This window comes from Ornithorhynchus anatinus, chromosome 3 (genome assembly GCF_004115215.2).
Source record: "Ornithorhynchus anatinus isolate Pmale09 chromosome 3, mOrnAna1.pri.v4, whole genome shotgun sequence".
NCBI classification, from domain to species: domain Eukaryota; kingdom Metazoa; phylum Chordata; class Mammalia; order Monotremata; family Ornithorhynchidae; genus Ornithorhynchus; species Ornithorhynchus anatinus.
In genome coordinates, this window is record NC_041730.1 from 29996817 (window position 1) to 30023236 (window position 26420).

General features: G+C 43.4%; 1 protein-coding gene across 10 annotated transcripts in view; it reads right to left on the reverse strand.

The window, feature by feature from the left end:
* CD44 (CD44 molecule (Indian blood group)) overlaps positions 1–25631 on the reverse strand; it is a 91231-nt gene extending 65600 nt beyond the window's left edge. For 5 of the 10 annotated variants that reach the window (XM_039911439.1, XM_039911438.1, XM_039911437.1 and 2 more), the window contains exon 1: positions 25446–25630. In XM_039911439.1, coding sequence (XP_039767373.1) covers positions 25446–25512 — 67 coding nt within the window. In that variant the 5' untranslated portion in view covers positions 25513–25630. Of the gene's footprint in view, positions 1–25445 lie in introns of all 10 variants that reach the window. The other 5 variants (XM_039911435.1, XM_039911434.1, XM_039911442.1 and 2 more) reach the window with 3 other exon arrangements.
* Between the last annotated feature and the right edge of the window lie 789 nt (positions 25632–26420).

The following is a 26420-nucleotide window of genomic DNA, read 5'->3' on the forward strand; positions in this document are numbered from 1 at the left end:
GTTTGCCTCGAAGTCTCTAACCTTGATTGGAGAGTGATGCCTGTTCACGGCTTGTTTGATTAATGACTTGAGAGTGTGGAAGTTTCCATTCAGGAAGGGCTTTACAGCTTTGTTGAACCTGCTCTATCACTCTGTTTACTCTTCTAACAATCCAGAGACTGGCAGCATTCAGTGTGGCCACTGCGTCCTTCGCCCCCTGACGCCCACATGACGGGCTCCACTTAAAAGAAGATATTGTTTGGAGATTGTTTTTGAATGGGGCAAAAATCATTCATTGTGGTTGCCTCTCCACTAGCATAACTTGAACAGCCCATGAGTTTCGAATGACTCATTCTATCCATGAAATGCCCCTAAGGCTGTTTAGGATTTAATAAGCATGGAAAATCATCACACATAAGCACACACAGTCCTTTCTCCTTGGAGCTTTGAGGCCTCCTTTCCTGCAGCTCTATTTATCTCCTTGCAGTCTTCAGAAAGGAAATGGCCAACCCATTTATCAGATGGCTTCTGAAGAGCTGAACAAGGAAACTTACTCGCTTCAAGGAATAGAACAGTGAGGGCCCGTTGTTTCAACCAGTATACAAGCTGGTTGGCTCTGATCATCCTCTTGCTTCTCTTGGTTCATATCCACAGTCCCTGGTCAGGATCCAAATCGAGTCTCAATCATTTCACCAAAGGCTCCAGCCAAGATGGCTGCCACGATTAATTTCTGTCTCCCTCTGTTAACTGTAAGCTCCTTGTAGGCAGGAATCATGCTGTACTCAGCACTTAGTACAGTGCTCTGCACACAATAAGTACTCAATAAATACAATTGAATGAATGAATGAATTTCTATCAACTCTATTAGGCTGTATTTTTCCAAAGGCTTGGTACAGTGGCCTACACACAGTAAGCACTCAATAAATACCATTGATTGGTTGTCTGACAGCATAGCATGGCTCAGGTATGATAGACACTGTGGTTCTATACACTTGGCAGTTGGAGGAAGTCTAACCTTCTACGACAACTTTGATGTTAGCTGTCACCTCCAAATGGGGAAACTGGGGTCCTATTTGAGAATAATAAACTTTGTCCAAATGGTTGGGATGAATTTGTCCCCCTCTCTCTTAAGGAATCCTCCACACCAAATGATCTTTTAATGTTTGAAGTCTCAAGTCAGACATCTGAGGAAAACCACAGTGTTTGTGTGTGTGCATGCATGTTCATGTATATCTCTGTTGCCAAGGAGATGAGGAAGTGTTCCACTCTTTCCCCTTAGACTTATGTCTTCTTTGGTTTAACAGATTGGTGATCGTTAAGCCAGGATGTGGTAATCAGGCACTGTGAGCTGAAAATAATACTTCAGGGTTCCGGATAGAATTGCATGAGGCAAAAAAGTTGAGCTTTTCGGAGTTGGCAGTAAAAATTGTGCCCCAATTAAGGAATGGTGTTAAAGTCTGCTTCCTGTGCACCAATGAGAGGAGATTCTTATGTTTCTAAGAAGTATGCAGAACATGCCTTGGTTAAGGAGAATTGTTTACACAGAAGTAACATTTTCATGCATTGTTTTAGGTGTCTATTGTTTTGCTGACACCACCAGCCCGCATTTGTTAAAAAAAGTCACCCTACATTATTCTTTCCTGGAAAGCTTCTGATTTCTTGAAGGGACATTCAGGTCCTTGTCTCCAGAGAACTGAATAGCTAAAGGTACAAATCCTGTCGCTCTCAGATTGTTGTCCACGAAAAGAGCTAGTTTTTATAGTCACAGGTATCTATTCTGGAGATTCCTGTCAACATACTGCAGGTCTTAGCCCTGAGTCTAGTGGGCAGGTGTCCATATGTGAAAGTTAGCATGGTGTTAGGCATGGGCTAGAGAGGGTCTGAAGTGGCATGACACTTATTGGTCTGGCTATGGTTCCTTCAGGCCACGCCTGAGGTGTTGGGTGGCACAGCATGGAAAGATGGATGATCCAACTGCTGCTCCGTGCTAAACTGGTTTGGATGGTTAGAAAACTTTATCTTTTTTGGCTCTGAACAGAATCATTTGTGATCTCTAAATCAATTTTAAAATGTGAGGCAGATACATAGATTATAAATAGATGATGGAGTTGTCTTAAAGAGTAAACTGTTTTCATGAAAAAAACCCGAGCAAGGTTTAAAAAGTCTGTGGAATCCACCTACTTCTTAATGGTGTTGATGATATTAAAACACTTAGATCAGCTAATAACCAGGAGACTTGTGATTAGATCTTTTGGCCTCAGTTCCACAGGATAGAGCTGGAAAAGTTGAATTAAGCTTGAGGTGGACACAGGGTATTTTTGGTCACAGAGTGTCATCAGTGGGAGGGAGGAGAGAACTGAAGCATGTTCTGTCAAATGGGCCAGAGTGAATGTGGTACTATAGGTACTCAGCTGGGGCCTTCATGGCACAACCATGTTAACTTACGATAACATGCATATGGGATATCAACATGCTTTTCTACTAATTTTCCATACCCATTCAAATACAGTACAAGATGTTCCACGATGTAATTATTAACACTTTGCCATCCATACAGCACCTTTCTCCAGGTTGATCAAAATGCTTTCCGTACACTTTTTACTTATTCATCACTGGAATATCCCAGGAAAATATTTTGACTAACCCTTTACAGATGAGTAAACCGGGCTCTGGAAGAATCACTGTTTGCCTAAAAGTTCTGGGTGTTATGCAAATTATATAGATGGATCATTTTGTTCTAAATTCATAAGCTATCTCAGACCAAATTGGATTTCAGAGGCTTGCATTATTTGCATACTTTGTTTGTGTTTTCAGTCTATAAGCAGTTTTTTTTCCTAAAGACTTGATTAGTAGTCTGAAGCAGTGTAAAGTAATTAACTGTTTGCAACGTGTGCCAAAACCTCAGAAATCATGGATTTTAAGTAAGTTAACCATATTATTGTTTTAAATTGGGACCACTCAGCAGCTGTGTGATAAGTGCACAGGCAAGAAAAAGAGGGAGAAAAGGTGAGAGAAATGGGAAGTTAAAGTCACCCAACATTGTCAGACACCCCTTCTATCACTGTCCATTGTGGAACATAACTGAGCATGCTCCCAACCAAATGTGGAAATCCAAGTATTCAAAGGAGCTAGATGAGTCAGGTCAGGCCCACTTCAGGGCCATTTGCATCTATCTATCTATTGATATATATATATATCATATTGTATATATATATATACATTGAATTAATACATATTGGAAATTGACCAGAACCATTTCCAAAGCATTCAGGACTGTCCTGACTAAACTAGGCCATGTGCTTAGCCTAAGTTTAAGAAAATGTTTATTAAAGGTCCAGTGAGGTAACTGCCAATCTCGTCAATTAGAAGATGAGAAAAATACACTTCCTGGTGGCCATGTACTCATTATCCTCACCCACAATGATTTGGACACTCGACTATTCACATGGCAGAGTTGGGGTGGAGGGGGAAAGGGTATCAGAATGTTTAGGGGTGAGGCAGAATCTGCTATTTAGAATGGGTTGTCAGAAAGTGGTATCCTATTCTCTCTGCCTAACCAAACATTCCGCTATCACCTGGAAAGTAACTTTTACACCTCTGAACTCTATTAAATGTGTTTTGAAACCTGATATTGCCAAAGAGGGGTGGTTATTCTACCATATACTGTGCTGGCCTAAAAGAGTTTATGGGGGAAATGTGTAGCTTGGTCTGAAGAGTTAGAAGTGTTAGTTCACATTTTAATAACCCACTTGGCCATTCCTTCACTCTTTGAAATACATACACACTCTCTTTTTTTTCTCTCTCTAGACATGTAGATCAATGGGACTTTTTCTGTTCAACAAGGAAGAGTACTTCTTAAATTAGACATTAAAGGTATTGCTGTTTCAAAGTGTGGCTAAGAGGTGATGAGGGTCTGCACAGGAAAAAAAATCATTTTTTTGTGATTTTAAAATCAGATTTGTAAACCATATCTGTTCCTGGACAGCCACTCCACTCCTACAGACAAAACTGGAAATTCAGAAGTCATGCCTTTTTACTTTATTTGTATTCTGAAATTTCAACTTTCGGAGTTTGAGTTCAACTACAACTAAAAAAATATAATTTTCTACTTTTACGGAAATGGATCATGAAAGAGACTTGGCAGAATAAGTAATATGGAGAAGGCAACATTCTGAGTTGTTAATGAAGCACGTGGATCTCATTTCCCTTACGCCTCAGGAGGACTCCTAAAGAGGAGAATCCATTCTGGCTAAAACACACTGGGGCTTTTGCCAGTGGCATTTGGAAAGGTATTTCCTGAAAGCCTGCCAAAGCCAAACTGGCCTTTCCCTATGAAAATCCTGTTTCTCATTCTTAAAAACACCTCCCACCAAGCATGGGCCAAAATGTCAACTCAAAGTCACCTCCACTGTTGAGTCCTGCACATATTTACAGTATTTTTACTTCTATTCAAGAGAATTCTAAGGGGATAAATGACTTTCTCTTCAAGGTTGGACTCTAACTTCCTGTAGTCAATAAGGAAAAGAACCAACTAGGTCCTTAAAACACAGCATTCATAAGGTGCACAAGGAATACAAGGGTTCTATAGGGAGCAAAAACTTAGCTTCCCATGATCCTTAAGTGAATTTGGGCCAGTAATAATAATGTTGGTATTTGTTAAGTGCTTACTATGTGCAGAGCACTGTTCTAAGTGCTGGAGGAGATACAGGGTAATCAGGTTGTCCCACGTGAGGCTCACAGTTAATCCCCATTTTACAGATTAGGTAACTGAGGCACAGAGAAGTTAAGTGACTTGCCCACAGTCACACAGCTGACAAGTGGCAGAGCCGGGAGTCTAACCGATGACCTCTGACTCCGAAGCCCAGGCTCTTTCCACTGAGCCATGCTGCTTACTGAATCAAGAAATACAGTGCCACTACTACCCCTCTATCTATGCAAAGGCCTCTGCAAGAGATGTCTTCCACTTTTTACTCACCCAGGAATGATCTAAATAAAGGTGCCTAAAATGTGAATGCCCCCAACCAAGAGCATTTTATACCTCATGAAAAAATAGATTCTAGGACAGTTTTGTTTGGGTGTAGATGATAATGGATTGCAGTCCATCAGCTCCAGCTATCGAAAATGAATCAAGCTTTCTAGAGAGTGTCAGGTATGGAAGAAAAATCTTAGCAGTGGGAAACCAATCTCTTTATCCTGTCAGACGAAACCAAAGTACGTCCTTCTGCCAATTGTTTGTATCATTTTCTTGAAGAAATAACTTATTACAGTAGTGTGCTTAATTTGTCAAGCTGAGAAGACAGGTCTGCAAGGGAGACGGGAAAAAGACAAAGAGAGAGGAGGGGAGTGTTATCAACATTCTGTTATCAGGTTACACCACGAAAGACATATTCCAAGAAACAGAGGGCAGTGTACTCAGTATAGAGGTTTGTGGCAGGGTTGTGGGGGTGAAGGGGCTTTCTATTTAGAGAAATGCAATGGAGCTAATATTTTCTTTAGTGTGGTCTCCCACTAAATTACTATAAACAGCCTCAGTGCCTCTCGTGAAAAGTTTGGGAACTATGTGCCAATTCAACCATTCTTTACTTATGAGACAATTCCTTTTGAGGAACTCAGATGCACTGAGCTCATAGAAATGAGAGGATTCTATACTTCCTAATACTGAGCTTATAGGGGATGTGTTTGATTCTTCTCTTGGGGCCCTTTGGAGCAAGAGAAGGTCAGTGGAAATCCCTGTGTCTGCCAATGGAGATATGGAGTCATCCCACCCTAGCAGGGAACTCCCATCCTGCCTCAGTCCCCCAGCAATTTGGAGGTGCTTCAGTGAAGTTTTCCCAGCTCAAAAAGTGATAAGGGGGGTTGGGAACAGGGCTGGGATTTCTGGTCTTCCCCCTCCATTCAATAGGCACATTGAAACAGACACCTGATTGGAGAAGTGAGGGTCCATCCAGCACCATGGGCCCTCCAGATTCATTGCCCTCTGTGTTTCTCCAGAGTAAAAGACAGTCCTGTTCTCCTTGCCTTACATACCAATCTAAGCAAAACATGACAGCAACAGACTTATGCCGCCGAAGTTTCAAACACTTAAAGCAGAACCCACTTTGCAACTGTGCCCATTATCCTTAGGCATTTCGGCACAGCTTCTTTGAGTTGGGAGGATATGATGAAGCAGTAGGAAGACTAAATCAATGTAATTTCTTCAGAATGTGAAGAGTTTTTTCTAAGACAAAATAAATGAACGTCAGGGCATATGCAGTTGAATGACTTCATAAGATCTTAATAATGACAGAAAAAAACAAAACATTGCTTATCACCAAATTACTATTAGTACTGGGAAAGGGAAAAATTTATTAGGATGGACACAATCCCTTTCTCCCATGGGGCTCACAATCTACCTTTACCCATTTTACGGAGGAGGAAATGGAAGAAGCAGAGTAGTTAAGTGACTAGACCAAGGTCACACAACAGTTATGAAGTTAACAGGCTCCCTCCTGTCCCAGGAATTATAAGCTCTCCTGTGACAAAAGAAAACCATTCTGCCGGAAACGATTCCCCCTCACCAATAAGAGATTGGGGGCTGGACAGCTTTTAAGGACTGAAGTGGGCCCTCCTGGCTGGTGTTGGCAAAGAAGGAAGGAAGGAAAAAAAATAAACTGGAATGACCAGTTGTCCTTGTTCTTAGGGTAGAGAGGTGCTGGGTCCATAGCCCTTCTATTGGCAAAGGCTGTGAGTCCTGGATCCATGTTTGACACAAAGAAGGATAAAATAAATGCTGTTGAGACAAGCAGCAGGGAAGATTTACTGTAATTGAACAAGTAAGGACAGATCTTTTTTTTTCTCCATCTTTCTCCAGCTGCCGCAGTAAAATGTAGTTAATGGAACATCCGACTCTGCTTTATATGCCTGGCAACAGTTGTCTAGTAAATACGTGTGGTGTCACAATCCCAACGGTTGAACTCTTTTTTTTTTCCCCTTTCCCTAAATTAAATGTTATTTTGCTAGCCATGGCTCTGCCCAGAAATAGAATGAAAATCTTCAAACTGCATCAAGATGAGATACAGCGGTGCGCAGGAGCCAGTCCCACAAAAGGGAGACAGGGAGAGCCACCCAGAGTGTTTGATTGTATAGTAACTGATACACATCATATACTCACAGCGGCACACCCTCAAAACACAGTTGAACCATCCTGGAATAGAATAAAAATCGTTCCCACCCAGAAGGTAGTTAGGTTCCGAGAGGATAGGTAACTGGGCCTCTGGATACCAGTTTTCAAGTATAGTTTCTCAGGCAATTTAGAGGGAGAAAATAATGCTTCTTCCCCATAGTCCATCTGCAACACTGCATTGCCTGGAAAGTTCATTACCAAAAAAGGTTTCCCGTGCCAGAATTGAAAAAACACTGGATACAAAAGCGGCTGTTGATTTTTAACGATCAAAGCCATCTGCCATGAATAATTACAAAGCGAGCAACCATATGAAAGAGGTTTCTCCCTCTGAGAAATAGCCATTTCTGAAGCCTAGGGATTCACTAGCAACTTCTGCTAAGCAGAAGAGAAAGCTGCCTCAAATTTGCCCACAGAAAGAAAACCCATGGCCAAGATCAGAAAAGGAGCCATTCCAGACCTTATTGGAGATGACTCAAATTGGGGTTTTTGCTGCCCAAAAGTTTCAGTGCCAGGAGCCCTCCCACACTTTGCCCACCAACCCTCCTCCCTCCTACCCACAGATTGAGAGGGCATGTGTCTGACTGACTTTTCTTTCTCATCCATCTTGAAAAGTCAGTAATCCTAAACAAACTAGTTCTAGTGCTGTGTCCTTGCTGGAAATGGAGGAAGACCCTGGTACTTAGATCAGAGAAGTCAGAGGACAGCATGTAGGAGGAAGAAAGGTAGGCAGAATTGCCAAGGGAGAGAAAATGTCTCCTGCACATCCGTTGTTTTTTTTTTTAAATGAGGATGTAAATTTTTAAAGAGCAATTTGACATTTCCCTCAGGGCAGCTTTAGATCACATAGACCCTACTTTTCCCTCCTTTCCTGTGAATCACAGTTATCTACCCTAACCCTCTCACCTCTTTCTCATTCCCCCAGTCAGGACTACAGAGAAAACATTCCACACAGATGGGAATCGACCTGAGTCTTGAGAGACCTCCATAGGAGAAGATTCCACAGCTTCTCTGGATGCAAAGGTATCATTGCTTAGCAAATCTCAGCTGGGGGATTCTTTCCTCTTGTCCTGTCCTCAGTGGGATGGGTAACAACTAACCATGTCTGCATAAGACATCTTTAAAGGTAATTATCATTGCCCCAAACCTGCTCTTCCCAGGTTGTAAGATCCCAGTACTTTTAACCCGCAAAACCTCATTCTTCTTAATAAAATAAATTATAATGATTATAGTACTTGATAAGCACTTACCATATGCCAAGAACTGTTCTAAGCACTGGTTAACCAGGTTGAACATATTCCCTCTCTCACTTGGGAAAGACACATGGCAAAGTCTAAACCAAGCTGTTTTTGTCCTCTCACATTACAAAACAGCCCATTGGCAAGTGACTGGATTGGGTAACCAAACCCTCTGAAGCCTTTTCAGATCTATGGTTCTGACTGAAAATCAATGACTGAGATTCCAAATTGCTGTTTCTCCAAAATCACAAAGCTTATTGATGCTGAAGTTTTCAGCTTCTAGGCGCCATCAGGAAATTGATTCCTACCTGAGAAATTCTCAGTGTCTTCTATAAGAATTCCTTATTTATTGAATAGCATTTTCCCCAGAACCAAAGACACTTCCTGGTAGAACACGGATATTAAAGGAGGGGCATCCACTCTGGTTTCCATTAGGGAACTATTTTGTGCTCTGCAGTTAATCACAAAATGTCTCCTCATTGTCTGAGGAGTTATAAGCCTTTATTGAATCTGTGTACACTGTTGGTGACACTGAGTATTCTACTCAAATCTTTCATATTCTTCACAGTATGCTGCACCCCTCCCTCCTTACTTGCTTGCTGCACTCCACGCCCCATTGGGAACACTCCACGCCCCAGTGGGAACACAGCTGGCAGGAGGAAAGCATATAAGAAGCACCTGCACAAACCACTAGCATTAAAATCAATTTCTTTTCCTATTGCCATAGTCTTTGGGATTTTATGATTTGTCCAAGGCTTGTCTAACACCTACAACTGGAGACACCACCATAAATAGCTTACTACTAGGGAGCTACACTTAGTTTTTCCTTTAGCATAGATGTGTGTGGGGGGAGAGGGGGTGACGGTCAAGTTTTTAGTGACCTCCCACAGGCAGAGTAATACACTAGTTTCAGGGCACCTTTCAGTGCCAACAAGAGATTTGGAAGCAGCATGGAAAGAGCTTGGGACTGAGAGTCAGAAGAAGCAGCATGGCTCAGTGGAAAGAGCACAGATGTGGGAGTCAGAGGCCATGGGTTCGAATCCCAGCTCTACTGCTTGTCAGCTGTGTGAGTTTGGGCAAGTCACTTAACTTCTCTGTGCCTCAGTTACTTCATCTGTAAAATGGGGATTAAGACTGTGAGCCTCATGTGGGACAACCTGATTACCCTGTATACCCCAGGGCTTAGAACAGTGCTTTGCACATAGTAAGCACTTAACAAATACCAACATTATTACCTGGGTTCTAATCCCAGCTCTGCCAGCTGTCTTTTGTGTGACCCTGGGCACTTAACTTTTCTGCACTTCAGTTTTCTCAACTATAAAATGGGGATTAAATACCTGTTCGCCCTCCCCTCTAGACTGTGAACCCCATATTGGAAAAAGGCTGTGACTGATCATATCTAGTACAGTGAATGATGAATAATGGTGGTATTTGCTCAGAGTTTACAGTGTGCCAGACACTGTACTAAGTGCTGGGATGGATACAAGCAAATCAGGTTGGACACAGTCCCTGCCCCATATGGGGCTCACAGTCTTAATCCCCATTTTACAGATGAGGTAACTGAGGCACAGAGAAGTGAAGTGATTTTCTCAAGGTCACACAGCAGACAAGTGGCAGAACCAGGATTACAATCCAAGTCCTTCTTACTCCCAAGACCAGGCTCTATCCACTGGGGCACTCTGCTTCTACAGTGCTTGGCACAAAATAAGCACTGAACAAATGCCACAATTAATATCATCATTACTCTGTTCCTATATATTGCAGCTTTCCAGGAGGAATCCACAAGAATCTGCAGTCATCTCTGAAAAGCCACAATGCTGAGCAGAAACTGAATCCACTTGTATGTAAAACAACCCAACATCCAAATTTCAGTCTCTGGATTATTGTGTAACCTTGCCTATAGCCAGGGGGATTGATCAGATAACTTAAGAAGGTACGTTCCAAACTATTAGATTAGACTTTTCTTTTCTGGTCAGAGAGGTGTTCTCCAAAAAGACTATTTCAAGAATCTACATAAGGAAAGAAAAAAGGGGTTTTGACTAACCACCAATGTCTACCTGCAGTTCTAGATAGAACTATTTTAATAACTTATAAAATATTTTCCCAGCCTTTACCATACCCAATTTCCTTCCTGAGAACTGTTTGGTTATACCTTTATCTGTTTAGTAAGTTCAATGGTGTGTGCTTATCATTTATTTCAGAAAGCATGACTAGGGATTATAGATAGTAGACCTAAATATGTTCTTTTAGCCATTTCACATCATAAGGCTTCTTTCTATATCACCAAGCTGCAGAAACCCTGAATTCTTCTTGTAGTGTTATAGTCTGGGCCATACTGCAGGTGCTAGTTTCTAACTGCAGGGTTGCTTCAGGCCTATGCTCCTGGGATCAGGAGAGAATTTGAATAGAAATGAATTCAAAGCACAGCCACCCTCAAGAGAAAGGAGAACCAAATTGCAGGCTGATCCCTGGGCCCCAAAAGTGGGGTCCAGCCTCTATTCTTCTCAGGTGACTTTTTCAGCTCTCTTCTCTCTGGGTCACCTCAAGCCCCTAATCCTGTTCAGCATCTATCTTCCAGCCAATTGTCCCTGGCTGTGGATAGCCAAGCCATATCCATTCCTCCCAACCTGTGCTAGAAAGGTTGCTCTGAGATGCAATATTTTGCCTTCCCTCTAAACTCAGCACACCACAGTTCCTTACATGCTGATCAGCTCATTTCCTCCTTGTCCTTCGGGCCCAATGTTTGTTGTGTTACATGAGCAGGGATCCATCTGGACAAGGGTGACAACCTCTCACTGGGAGCAGAGATTTTAGGTGAAGGGAAGTGGGGGTTGGAGGTGTGGGGTGTTTGTATGTGTGTTCACATGCGCATAAGTGGGGGGAAAATGAGGACTGGCAAGGACTAACAAGCCAGAAAGCTGCCACTGGGATCTTTTCATCCTCACTGTAAACTCTGGAGTCTCATCTGATATCTGGGATGAGTGAGGTTAAGGGTCCATTTCTAAGAGCAGTAAAAGCTATGGAGTGGGGCATCTCTGCAGCACCATGACTTAGTGTAAAGAGCACGGGCCTGGGAGTCAGAGGACCTGAATTCTAATCCTGATCTGCCATTTAGCTGCTGTTTAACTTTGGGCAAGTCACTTATCTTCAGTTTCCTCATCTGTAAATGGGGATTAAATACCTATTTTCTCTCTGAGCCCCATGTGGTATAGGTACTGTGTCCGATCTGACTACCTTAGATTTAGCACAGTGCTTGGATGATGATAATGGAATTACCACATTGCCAAACTCTTAGATGAAAGTTATGTTTACCCAGTTCTAAATTGCCATCTGCCCAGTCTAGAAATTCACTGTTGGATCAAATAATGTTAGATCACTGTTTATCAAAACTCTTTTGCTGCAAAAGAAAGCAAAAACGATGAGCAGAAAGTTAATAGGCCTTGAGGTCCTGTGTTTCCTTCGGAAGCTGCCGATGGGGAAGTGAAAACAGGGTGGGGATGGGAAGAAAGAAGGAAGGGGAAGAGGAGGCAGAAAAAGTACAAGATGAACAAATGACAGGAAAGAGACGTTAGTAGGAGCCCCCTAAAGGAAACACTACCTCAAGCAAAACATCATATAGCTATAAGCATAAGGTTAGGTGTCATCTACCCTGAATAATCCTAATAATAGCTTTGATTTATGGAACACCTTTTATTTTAAGGATTCTTAGGGTTTTCACTTGATATATGATCATTTGTCCTAACACTCCCTCTGAGAGGGAGAGAGGGGCAAATATTAGTATCCTCATTATAGAGTGGTAAAATTGAGATTCAGCCTTTGGTAGAAATGGAACTAAAACCTATGTCACCCAACTCCTGGTCCAGATAATAATAATAATAATAATTATTATTTGTATTTGTTAAGTGCTTACTATGTGACAAGCACTGTTCTAAGCGCTGGAGTAGATACAAAGTAAGCAGGTTGTCCCACGTGGGGCTCACAGCCTTAATCACCATTTTGCAGATGAGGTAACTGAGGCACCGAGAAGTTAAGTGACTTGCCCAAAGTCACACAGCAGAAAGTGGCGGAGCCAGGGTTAGAACCCACAACCTCTGACTCCCAACCCCGGGCTCTTTCCACTAAGCCACATTGCTTCACTACTTCTCAGATACTGCTGCCTACCAAGCCAAAACCTCTTAGAAAAACCACTGATCTGTTCTAATCATATTCTTCATGGCCATGGACTCAGTTCCTTCCCTTAGAGTTGAATTTGGAGTAGCTTTATAGCAGATAGCATAGAATCAGCCAGAACAAGGGCAGAATAATTGGTAGCAATTCCAAGTCCAGAAAATGGTGCATCATAGCTGGATTGTGCTGAAGTTAATATGTGGAAAGGGGTTATTGTTCGCTTTTGTAGCTTGAGGTACACAACATATACCCATGGTGGGTGCAACTGAGTATACCAGTGCTCCAGGGCTAGATAAGAGTAATCATTACCATGCTTATCCAACACTTTTATCTTCAAAGCACTTCACTTACACTAATTATTCCTCATATCACCCCCATGGGCTGAGCATTCATTTTTATACAGATGGAGAAACTGATGCATTAAGATGGAGTGGCAGGGAGCCAGATTCAACTCAGAAATCCCTGGCTCCCAGGCAGACCTAAGCTCAGACCTCTGGCTGCCCTCTAAGACAAGTTCGACAGCTCTGTGGGCCAGTCACAAGGGAGGTGAGGGCAGCATGGGCATTTATCTCTAAGGTTGAACACTGCCCTGGAGGGACAGCATAAAGACTGCAGGGTTCTGTTCTGCTCTCACAGGTCCATATGTGGGCAGGCGTAGACCGTAAACTCACTATGGGCAGGGAATATGTCTGTTTATTGTTATATCGTACTCTCCCAAGCTCTTATTACAATGCTCCGCACACAGGAAGTGCTCAGTAAGATGACTGACTGATGGGGGTCTTTAATATTAATCCAGTGTTACTGTATCCAGGAGAACTCAGGGGTCTTGGCAAACATGGAAGAAAAACACTGGTTAGGAAAATAAATAGGTCCACTGAAGTTTTGGTCTGAGTAGAGCCAGTCTAATCTTTTTAGTAAGGTAGAGACCAGAATTTCAGCTCTGGTCCAGTTTGAATTTGCAATGTAGCAACTTCTAGCCTCTGTAATGAATCTCACAAAGGATCAATCATATACCAAGAGGCTTTTTCCCATTAATTCAGGGACCTCAGATCCTAATAAAAATCTCAATAGCATCTTTCTTCCAAAAACCTCCCTTTCCTCACAAAATAACCATGATGGTGGAGGAAAATGTCTAGAATTGCAGCTTCGTTTTTGCAGGTGGGGAAACTGAGGCACAGGTCCACCCAGAATCAATCCATGGTCCAGGCAGAATAAGCAGCAACTACTCCTTGAGATTCTGGGTTGATGCTGTCCTCAATTGGACAAGGCTGCTGCCTGGGGTGCCCAGCAAGAGAAATTAAATTTACTCAAAGGTAGCAATGCAAGGTCAAGGATGGATGGCCTCAGCAATTAGCATGGGCACTGGACTGGGGATTGAGCTCATCAGATGGCTCTGTTGACTTTCCAGGCAGCTGATCCAGACAGGGTATAGGGTTGACCTGCTCAGACAAGGGTCAGTGCTGGTTCTAAGCTGGTGGGGTCAGTGATGAGGTCAGAGCCAGGAGAGAGGTTTGCTTTCCCCAGAAACATTTCACTGGTTTCTTCCATGTCTGGAATAAAATTCTTAAAATATTTTTGGTCCCAAATCATAGGAGGAAGAAGGTAATGAGTGATCACTGTCCAGAGGAAACTATCACTGAGGGAGAATGGGAGATGCCCAAAGGTCTGACAGCTTCGTCAACCTAGTACCCCAGTGTAGACTAGAGGAAAAGGTATGGGCTTGGGAGTCAAGGGACCTGAGTTTTAATTTCAGCTCCACCACCTGTCTACTGTATGACCTTAGGCAAGACACTTAACTTCCCTATGTCTCAGTTACTTCATCTGTCAAATGGGTATTAAATACCCATCCCCGAGTCATTTTTTAGGTTTAAAAATACTTCTCCAACAGAGTCTGGGAAATAGATGATGTATGAGGGGCAAAACTATTATCAGAACCACTTGTGTTACCCATTTCACTTGAGTCACTTGGCAGTTGAGATGACTAATCCAGGGACCCAAGTCTAGGACTACTTTGAGTGCCAGCAATAACTGGTCCTTTGAACCTTTCCACTCTCATTTTCCAACTGGCTAGCAAGAAGACAGGGCTGGGGAGAGCATTTTGGAAGCTTGTTCCAGGCACCTCCCACACCACAGAACAAGTTCTGTCCTTGTTTGAGTCCTGGCCTATCCTCAGCTTCTAATTGAGGCTGGGATTTGATCACTATTTTCTCTAAAGGGCATCAGCCAATCACCAAACTTTTCAAACAGAACCAAGTGTCCCTCTGAAGTACAGGGTCTTGTTCTCTTAAGCAATGGACAAAAACAAACCTCACTTCATACCTCCCTTAGTTTGCCCACTTCAGCAGATCTGAACTGAGCAGACCATTTCCTCCCACTGACAGGTGTGTGGATGGCACATGGCCACAAGAAGCTGTGGTGGGCAGCTATATGGGTCACCTGAACTCTCTGAACTGTTCCCTGAGGTTGCTGTTGCTCAAGAAGCCTAATCAACTGTCTGGCAGGCCAGAACGTGGCCATTCGTTTCCTATTGAGTCCTGACATTCTGTTTCCTGTTCTCCCTCCCTTAGAATGTGAGTCCCATGTGGGAGAGTCATTGTGTCCCACCTGATTATTTTGGATCTACCTCAGCTCCCAGCATAGTAAACGGCACACAGTAAGTGCTTAATAAGTACTGCAATTATTATTATTGAGAAAGACAGTCCTAGACCTTATGCCCGGGTGGTGTGCAGAACCGCTCAGTTGAGATCTGTTTATTTAGCCATATTGCAATGACAATATATGCCATCTTTATCCCAAAGCGTGAAAACCTTAAGCCTCTTCCACTTAAGTCTTGGAACAGGGTAAGTACCTAGCACAATAGTCTGGGACAGTTATCTGCCACTTCTCAGTTTAATGTCTTCACAGGACACAGAGACACTCATCCCAGGGGTCCTGGGCTCCAGCCTCACAGTGGCCCTCTGGAAGCTGTCACCTCTCCTCTCCCTCCTCCCACCTCTTCCTCCTCTCTCCACTAATTTGCGCGAGGCCCTCTGCGGAAAAGCACTGGGGTTTCCCCAGTGTGTCACATCCTCTTCTCCTTCCTCAGGTGGCTAATTTCTCAACTGAAAGAGCCCAAAAGAAATTCCCTTATGTTTAAGTGGCTTATAATGCTGAAAGATACCAAGCCTATTGGCACTTAATGTGATGCTATCTGGAACTGTTCCATGGTGGGAAAGTTCAGATTTCTTCTCCAAACCTTACCTAAATTTCTTCAGGCCTCTGCAACACTTGATTAGACATCTTGTGATAACAGACACACTAGCCTCAGCACTTTCCCTCTCAGTCACTCAGACACAGAAAGAGCAAATATGCCCTAATCGCTTAAAACTGATCTGAAGCCCAGGTTCTGGAGATGAAGGTTAGATAGGGCTCCAGTTTATGTGCCAGGGCAGTGGAGTGGCTGGCTCCTATCTCAGAATGGTGTCTCTTCTGATCCTTGGGAGTCAGAGGATGTGGGTTCTAATCCCGGCTCTGCCACTTGTCTGCTGTGTGACCTTGGGAAAGTCACTTAAATTCTCTGTGTCTGTTACTGCAACTGTAAAATGGAGATTAAGACTGTGGTTTCTATGTGGGACAGGGACTGTGTCCAACCTGATTAGCTGTTATCAACCCCAGCACATAACAGTGCCAGGCTCATAGTAAGTGTTTAACAAATGCCATGGAAAAAAAAAACCCAAACAAACTGAGTGCTCTTTCTACTAAGCCACACTGCTTCTCTAATTTGCTCCCCATTAGACTGTAAGTTTCTTGATAGTAGGAATCACGTCTATTACTTCTGTTGTGCCTTCCCAAGCACTCAGTATAATATTCTGCCCATAAGACGTGCTCAATAAATGCTATGGATTGACTGATTGATCATGACTCTTCTCTCTTGCTGAGACACTTTACTCTGAAGAATCCAAGTCTGTTTTGTTTGTTTTTTCTTGTATGATGGATGGTGAGAGAATTGAAGTGGTCTGTTGGATATGAAGAGGGCAGAAGTTTCAGGCAGAAGGGAGAGCGGGAGCAAGGGGGTGGCAGTGAGTCAGTTCGTTTAAGAACAAGGAGAGCAAGCTGGGGTGTGTGAGAAAAGAGAGTGGACAGAGAGAGCTGATAGGGAGTTTCTGCTTGATGCAGAGAAGAATGACTAGCCATTAGAGGGTTTTTAAAAAGAGGGAAGACCTAGACATTATGATGTTTGAGAAAAATGAGCCTGGCAGCAGAGGGAAGTATGAATTGGAGAAGGAAGAGACTGGAGGATGATTTACTAGCAAGACAGGCCACTATAAATACCTGGATCCATCATGGGGGGGCATTTAAAAGGAAAGAAAGGGGCATATTCTAGAAGTGTTAAAGAGAAAGAAACCCTGACAGAATTTGAATATGGTGATTAAAAGAGAGGGAGGAATCAGAGATAATGCCACAGTTATGATCTTAAGAGATGGGGAGAATAGTGGTGTTGTCAACTCGATGGCTTAGTAAGTTGAAGGAGAGGATTTAGGAGGGAATATAAGGGGTTAACTTTTGGACATATTGAACTTGAGGTGTCATAGGGGTACATCCAGGTAAGTATGTCCTAGAGGGAGAAAGATATGTGAGATTGCAGAGAAGAAAGGTCAGGGCTAGCAAGGAACATTTGGAAGTCAATGGCATTCAGGTGGGAGTTGAAACTGTGGAAGCAGATGAGCTCCCCAAAAGAATGGGTCCAGTGAGAAGTGAAAGGCTCAATAACAGACCCTTGAGGGATGCCTGCAATTAGGTGGCAGGAGGCAGAGTAAGATCCAGTGATAGCTTCTGAGAAGATTCATTTGGAAAGGTAAGAGGAGAACCTGGAGAGAACAGTGTCAGAAAAGTCAAAATAAGATAGTATTTCAAGAAGAAAGAAGTATCCGACAATATTGAGGGAGATTGAGAGGTTGAGGGGGATTAGGACAAAGTCCATTAGATTTGGCACAATCACTGGAAGTCATTGGTGACCTTGAAGAGAGTGGATAAAAGTGCAGAAATCAGATTGTGGAGGGTTGAGCAGGGCGTTTACAGAGAGAAAAAAGAAGCAGTCAGAGTATACAGCCTGTGCCAGAAATTCGGAGGGGAGATAAGGTAATAGCTGAATGGTGCACTTGGATCCAGAGAAAGTTGTTTTAGGATAGGGGAGTCATAGGCATGTCTGAAGGCAGAGGGGAAGGAGCCATCAGAGATTGAGAGGTTGAAGAGGGCAGTCAGGAAGGTAAGAAATGTGTATGCGAGTGTTTTAAGATGTGAAGGAATGGGGTTAAAGGCACATATGCAGAGGTGATAGGTTTTGAAAGTAGGTGGGTGATTGAGATTGAGATTTATCCTCTTGACAAAGGCCAAGAAGGATGCAAGAATGTATGTGGAGGTGGAAGGGGGCTGAGGAGAAGAGATGGACTCTTTGTGGCATTCACTCCTAATAGCTTCAACTGTACAAACAAAATGGTTGGCAAGATCACTGGGGGTGAGTGGGGAGGTAGAGGCAATGGAAGTTTTACAAGGGAGTTAAAAGGCTGGATTAATTGAATGGGGGAAAAGGGCTTGGGAGTAGATAAGAGAAGCAGTGTGGCTCAGTGGAAAGAACACGAGCTTTGGAGTCAGAGGTCATGGGTACAAATCCTGGCTCGGCCACTTGTCAGCTGTGTGACTTTGGGCAAGTCACTTAACTTCTTGGTGCTGCAGTTACCTCATCTGTAAAATGGGGATTAAGACTGTGAGCCCCACATGGGATAAGCTGATTCTCCTGTGTCTCCCCCAGCGCTTAGAACAGTGCTCGGCACATAGTAAGCGCTTAACAAATACCAACATTATTATTATTATAAAGGGGAAAAGTAATATTGCCAGGCAGGTGATAGGATAGAGGGATAGCAAGTAAGGATGAATTCATCAGAGTGTCCAGAGTCAGCCTGGTGCCTGCATTTCTGCCAGCAGTGTGCTCTGTCTATGGTATAAGGGCAGAGCATAAGTATACTGAAGCGTGGTCCAGGGCTGGCGGGGGGAGGTGGGAGCTTCAAGATCTATGGAGTAACAGAGGGTGAGGGAATTGAGTTCACTGGAGAGGGTGGTTCTGAGAGTGTGGATTGGTGCATCAAGAGAGGGGACCATAGTGATCGAATTGTGCATGATGGCCTGTGATACTGGAAGGGGGCGGTAGGTCCCTGTGTTGGGAGAAGACAGTTTTGAGAGGAAGTGGTTATGGGAGAGGAGGCAAATTTTGAGATGGTGGTTGGAAAGTGGTAATTCAGAGTTGCTGAGTCTAGAAATTGGACAGTGATGAGGAAATCCAGTGAGTGTCCAAGTTGGTTAGTGGGCAAGGTGGGATAAAGTGAAGTTGTAAAAAGGAAGAGGACTACTGGAAGGGCATCAGGAATTTCCACACAGATAGTGAAGTTCTAAAGGATCAATGTAGGGGAGGAGAAGGAGAGAAGGAAGGTGAGACATATATTGCCATGTTGGTCTAAATTATAGAGAAAACTCCCAGAGGAAAAAGGATAAGAATAATTTAGGTCTGTGGGTTAGGGGCAAGAGCAGGGAGGGAATACCCTGGGAAAGGAATGGAAGAGAGAGATAATAAATAATAAATAAAAGAAAGGTAATGGGAGGGAAGGGAGGTAGCTGACACTTAACATGTCTTACCAAAGACTCATTTCTACTGTGCAGTTTGCAAAGTAATAAATGACAAAAATAACTCTAGCACTGAAGTGTAATCTAATTATCTCTTTCTCTTCTGGAGTCTTGCAATTAGCCCTCTGCTTTTCTGAGAGTAAACTGCAATGTAAAGTGCTGAAGACAGGAAGAGTTCTACAGGTCATGTCTGGTGAATCACCCCTCCATGTGACTCATCCATTTGCCCACCTGTCTGAGTGTTAGTGAGTGCAAAAATACAGACCAGAAGGGCACGCACATAGGTCCCAAGTTGGGGTTTATCCACCTCCACATTCATTCTATGGCCTTGGGAAAGCGACTTCCAGACACTAGTAGAAACAAACCCTTGGATATAGACCTCCCCCTGCAGCCTTCGATTTCAGCATTTCCCTACCTGGTCCCATGCCCTCAGACAGTCCTTTAACATTAAGGACAGTCCTCGATGAATGCAAGAAGCAGAGCTGAAAGTGATTAGGCTGCCACCAGAGGCTATTTTAGGATTTACTGTGATAGAGCTTATTAATAATAATAATAATAATAATGACATTTATTAACCGCTCACTATGTGTTAAGCACTGTTCTAAGCACTGGGGTAAATACAAGTTTATCAGGTTGGTCACCGTCCCTATCCCACATGGGGCTCATAGTCTAAGTAGGAGGGGGAACAAGTATTTAATCCCCATTTTATGGATGAGGAAACTGAGGCACAGAGAAGTTGACTGACTTGCCCAAAATCACACAGCAAGTATGTGGTAGAGAAAGATTAGAAGCCGGGTCCTCTGACTCCAACGCCTGGGATCTTTCCACAAGGCCATTGAGTTTAGGGGAACCACAGATCACAGCAGGATTTTCTCCTCAGAATCAGGTGTCTTTTTGCCCTGTCATCTTCTCTTCCCTTTGCACCAAAATGCCGCTGGCATCAGAGACCTGCTCAGACTGGAACCTGGTAGAGAGATATTTTACACTCACACTAATGTATCAGGAAGAGAACACCAATTGCTTCCAGCAAATGCATTGACACCTCAGCTGACTGGCTTTCAGTTACAAGCATTACGGTAATGATTTGTTCTCACAGAAAAATAAACAAATAAAGTGGTGTGCCTCTTTACAGTAGCAGGACCCTCAAGATAAATTCCCCCAGGTCTTTCTTATTTCCACATTGAGGGGATGGTTTCTTCCTGTCCCAGCGTGGGCGTTGGTTTAACAACCCAGGCTGCATTACCACACTCCCTCGGTAGCTTTGACTCCTGCCTTTCTTTATCTAATAATAATAATAATGTTGGTATTTGTTAAGCGCTTACTATGTGCAGAGCACTGTTCTAAGCTCTGGGGGAGATACAGGGTAATCAGTTCATCCCACATGAGGCTCACAGTTAATCCCCATTTTACAGTTAAGGGAACTGAGGCACAGAGAAGTTAAGTGACTTGCCCACAGTCACACAGCTGACAAGTGGCAAAGCCGGGAGTCGAACCATGACCTCTGATTCTGAAGCCCAGGCTCTTTCCACTGAGCCACGCTCCTTTCTAGAGCCACGGAACATTGACACTCAGCTAAGGATCATCAGCTCTGCTGCATTAAGAAATATAATGTATGGTTGTGGTGTGCTAGGGAGTCAGAGTAGGTTCAGAGGAGTGGGGAAAGGATTTCTGTGCCAAACCTGGAAATGGCTGGACATCCCTCATACCTCTGAGCTAGGGAAAACTAGCTCCCTGAAATACACCTTCTCCCCACCCCTGCACCAGACTTTCATTTCCCATAAATGTTTCTGACAGCTGATGGAATAACAGAATTCAGTGACAATGCAGTCTCTTGTGAGTTCCGCCCCGACCAACCAATTCAAGCTGCAACACAAAGAAAATAGAGTGTTGGACCACATTGTTAGTCCAATCCAGAGAAATGAGCAAGGCATTTCCTCTGGGAGATGTAAGATCTCTTCATGAAACTAATCCTCTGACTGGCACCTCTTTTTTTTTTTTTTAATGTTGATTCACTGACCAGCTATGTATCCATTCATCCCTGAAAGGGAAGTCACTGGGGTGGGGTCGGCAAAAAGAGGCACTGGGGAAATAGTGGCAGCTGCTACTGCATTATAGTTGATACTCCAACAGAGGGGACCGTTTGTGGTTTGGAAGAAAAAGAAATGATACCAGCGTAGATCTCCTCCTCCTACTATGGAGACAGTGTCAATCACTCAGAGGCTACCTCTTTCAGGGAGGTGACAGAACAGCCTGTTTTTGCCCCAACACCCCTGTAAAGTGACTACTCCGCATGGGAAACCAGTGATCTTTGCATAGGAGCAGAACTAAAATCAGCAAACCCGTTGTCGTCGCCTGTAGAGTCACAAAGTGGGATTAAATTGGGATCCCTGACATTTAAAGAGAAGGCCTTGAAGTTAAGCTCTCTGGTCCCTTAAGGGATTAAAGAGAGGATTAGTGGATTACCCTCGTTGGTGGCACCTGGCAATCTAGTGAACCTTTAATGTCTTGAAGAAACTCCACTACAAAGCAAGGGATAATCCCAAGCAGTCCTTGAAATCAATAATGGAGGAGGCATTGGAAGCGTTGGAGAAGCAGTGTGGCTTAGTAGATAGAGTACGGGCCTGGGAGTCAGAAGGACCTGGATTCCAATCCCAGCTCCACCATTCATCTGCTGCGTGACCTTAGTCAAGTCGCTTAACTTCTCTGTGCCTCAGTTACCTCATCTGTAAAATGAGGATTAAAAGTGTGAGCCTCATGTGGGAAAGGGACTGTGTCCAACTTAATTGACCTGTAACTACCCCAGTGCTTAGAATAGTGTTTGGCACATAGTAAGCACTTAAGTACCATAATTATTATTATTATGTCATCTTCCTAACCAGCCCTTCAGACCCGTCAATATTTGCAACTTTCCCTCTCGTAAAGAAAAAAGAGCATGTTGAAGACAGATGAGCTTTTTTTATGTGTTTTATTTCTCATGAACTCAAAAAATCCACATTAGCCACAGTGCCAAGTCCAAAAACTACAGTTCTCCTTCCAGATAGGAAATGAATGGGAGAGTTGCCCAATGCTCCAAGCCCAACCTACCTAGGTTCCTGGTAGGCCACCTCCAGTTTGCTCTGGAGGGTGAAATTAGTCACCACAGGCACTCAACCCTGATTCTTCTGAATTAGTTTTACAGTTGGATCAATGCAAAGGAACATTTTCTCAAATTTTCATTCTCTCCACTAACAAAAAGGGCTGATCAAAGATCCAGGGAGGTCTTGCCTGGTTTAAGCCCTGCTCATTGTTTAATCATGGAATCATCCCTTCGTTTCTCAGACTCAGTTATCAACATCTTGGATGAATTTAAATTCAGTTTATTTTCCTGAACAAAAGTTAAAATATAGTAAGAACTCTCTTGCACCCATTCTATTGGACTGCTAGTTTGGCGGATGTAAGGAGGGAAGGGCATTCCAGGCCAGAGGTAGGATGTGGGCCAGGGGTCGACAGTGGGATGGGAGAGAACGAGGTCCTTTTCTAAAATTTATAGCTTACTTGCTCCTGAAGATGCTATCTAAATTGTCTAATCGATGAAGGATAGTAGCTAAGTGAAGCCATCTGTTTTGAGTAGCCAGTTACTTTGTGGGGCAGAAGTAACTGGGAAGAGAAGCCAGTTTACAAAGATTTGACCTGCAAAGCTTTGCACCAAATTTCATATCTTTAACATTCAATTCTAGGCTGAGTTGAATCCTCGGAATTCAAGGTTATACTTTTAAGAATCATAGGTCTGGTTCTCTCACTGGAATACATAAATATCAATCTTTAGAGGGTTTATGCTCTTCCATGACTAACTAGAAAATGGTTCCAAAGAGCTACACCAAGATTATAGTCCCTTCTGGCATCATCCGTTATTGAACACCTACCAAGTGCAGAGCACTGTACTAAGCAGATAGAGGGAAATTCCAGGGATCTCACCTTTCCAAAATTTTATTAGCAAACACCTCTTCCCTAAAAGGTGACTAAGACTGCATTTCCTCAACATGATTACCAATTGAATTGCACTCTCCTAGGCACTTAATACAGTGTTCTGCACCATGTAAGCACTCAATATATGATTGATGAATGATTTTGCATACACCAAAAATAGGAAGATAGTATCCAAAACTCACATTCTGTGATCCTCCACTACCATTTAAACCATATTTCCTTCCTTTTGTTTGGGTGCCACTTGCCTGTTTTTTATGTCCCTTGTCAGTGTACACAGCTCTTCCTTGGTGTATCAGTTGACACGCTCCTTCTCCTATCTTTGCCAGCCACTTCACCCTAGCATTTCATTTTTTCCTTTAGCAAGTGATGAGCTCTTCCATCCCCTAATGCTTCATTTTCCTGCCTCTGAGATACACCCCTTGTCTACTGCACCAGAACTTTCAACTAGTTCTTGAAGTTTCTTTTTCTTCCTCCCCCACCAGCATGAGCTTTCATGGGCCCCCGTGTCTTGCTTGACTAGGCTATCTGCCGTGTCTCCTCCAAGACCACAGCCATAAAATGTCCAACCACTTTACAGACCTTTGAAAGCCACAGCCAGGGCTTTCGGGTTGTTCTGCTGCCTCTCCACACCACCATCCTGAAGAGATTGTAAATATCACAGACAACTATAGAGTGCCACTGATGAGTCGGAATTCTGCCAGGGAGGCGGCATTGTTTTATATGTTCTATTTTTCTGTGTTCTGTTTAGCAGATCCTAAGCCTTCTGAAATATTTGTTGCTCATGATAAAAATAATTGGAATATGTGCCTCGAAATACCCTAAGAGTTTTAATACATTCGCTAAGCCTAAGCTCCTAAACTTACCTGTGGGGCATGTAAGAAACTTTGCACGTTGTTTCCTAACCTACTTAGATTACAGGAGACTTTCTCCACGACAAAAATGATAATAAAAATAAAAGAGATGATCCTAGAGTAACCCTAGACTGTGCTGTTTTAATAACGCTTTTGGCATTGCATAAAAGGTGGCTTAATTTAGCAAGCGATAAGAAAATCAACTATAATCATCAGTACCTCTCTAGACAAAGAAAGTCAAAGCATAAAGTCCAGTCCCACTTCAAATACCTCACACATGCCTGCTGCCGCTTCTCCTGGAGAGAACTGCATTATTTCTGATCTGGATTTTAATGCAGAGTTGGTAGTCTGGGTGCCGGGAGAAGCCTTCCCATGTTATATAATTCCCCAGCCTGGCAAGACCTACAAGCCGCCGGTCTTTCTTCCCACCCTTCTGCAGTTCCACGGAGCCATGGCCAAAGGCTGCATTGCTCCGGTACCAGAGATACACATGGAGACTAGGACAATACTGATGGAGGATTTTGTTGGACTTCCACAAACTGGAAAAAATAAGGCAGCAAGGGAAATGGCAACTTAATTGATTCCCCCTGCCATCATTCCCCCAGGCAATGTGTATCACAGTGGAATCCTGTGGACGGTGGCAGAGCTCTTTATCCACAGCCCTGTTGTGATGCCACCGTGTCCAGCCTTGGCCAGAGTCTGGTGGGCTGGGGCAGGAGGTTTTTGCTCTGCCTGAGACTTTTTTGTTCCTGGAAAGTGACTTACTCTGGCATGCTTAGGAAAGAATGTCAGTATGGTTCACACCCGCCAAACTGCTTCAACTCCCTTATCGAAACTACCCTAACAGGAGAAAAACAGAGTGGGCAGAAAGGCTGCTCCGTGGGTTTAAACTCTCCAAAACTCAATCTTCCTGCTGGGTACCTGATCTTCTTTTGCACCCCAGATCTAAGGGGACGACTTTCCACTTCAACCTGGGCAGATCTAAGTTCACAGTCCTCTTGGCCATGTGGCCACACTCCGCAAAGGACAATCAAGACATTCCGAACTGTCTCTGTTACACTGAGCCTTCTGAAACTGAAATGAACAAGTCATATCTACTAACAAATCTAAAGCAGATGGGCTGAAAACTCAGCTCTCAGGAACTGACTTTAGCACTCCATTTCAAGTTCATGTTCTGCCTCTGAAGCCCAGTGCATTTCAGAACACTTTTCTTTATGGCAGGAAAACTGGTCTGGGGCTTTCTAAGCCTTCTTTGTCTGAGAGTTGCTCACAAAGGCTAAAACTTGAGGCAGAGACAAATTCTAGTGAGGCAAACAGACTAGTGAACTCTCACAAACTGCCAGGCTAGCCGCAGCAGCAGCAAGCAGCAGCTGTTCCTGAAAGAGGCACAAATTTAGCAAACATCTGAGTTTTCATTCATAATCCACTTACCTATCTGGGCTAGAATCAGCTTCACCAAACATAATCCCAAAGTTGCACACCAGAAAAAGTTGGTCATTGTCTTCTGCTGAGTTTAATGTGCAAACCAAAAGTGTCCTGGAGCTTTTCAGACAAAGGAAAGTCCCAACTCCAGTGGGTCCCGCAATGAGGGAGCCTCTGAAGTTTGCTGCAGTTTTTATTCTGATTCAAATGATTTGAAGGAGTGACATAACAGGGAGGGCGGCTGTATCTAAAGTCACACCCATATTGCAACTAAATGATTGAACCAGCAGACGAGCAGCTCTGACTAAGCAGCCAGAACAGAGCTTTAAAGAGGTAACAACACTCTTTGATTTTTCTTTCTTTTTTTGAAAAGTGTAATGAGATTTTAAATCAGGCTTTTTTCTGTGGAAAAATAATGCAGAGTTCCCATAAGTTTGCTGGGAGAAAAATCTGTCTTTCTTAACAGTGTTTTTGGATAGAGCAAATGAGAACATTTACTTTAGACTGAGTTAGAAGCCAGAGGATTGGGATTTAAGAAATTTCTCCCCTTAACTGTCAACTCCCTCCTCTCCCTTACTCTCCCACAAAAGTTGCTCTGACTAGAACAGTGCTTGGCACATAGTAAGTGCTTAACAAATACCATCGTTATTATTATTATGAAAGATCACATTTTTCTCCTGGCGTTGGATTCTCAAATCAATTTGAAGTGCAATGAAAGTTCCTGGGGCAACTATTCCGGAGCTCAGATACCCTTTGGGCATCAACGGTGCCAGTCATCCCCACCCTCTTTCTTCAGTTGCAGGGGTGGGATTTGAGGTGCCTCTGCCTGCTTACATGGCTCTATCCACTTCTTGCAGTAGAGTTAAGATTCAATCACACAGCCTTCAGTGACTGTTGGATCCCAGAGACAATCAGCTCTGACTGATGCTTAGTTAGTTGCTGGAATTTTTATTTTTAGGGAGGATTGTTTTTCCAGTGTGTTAA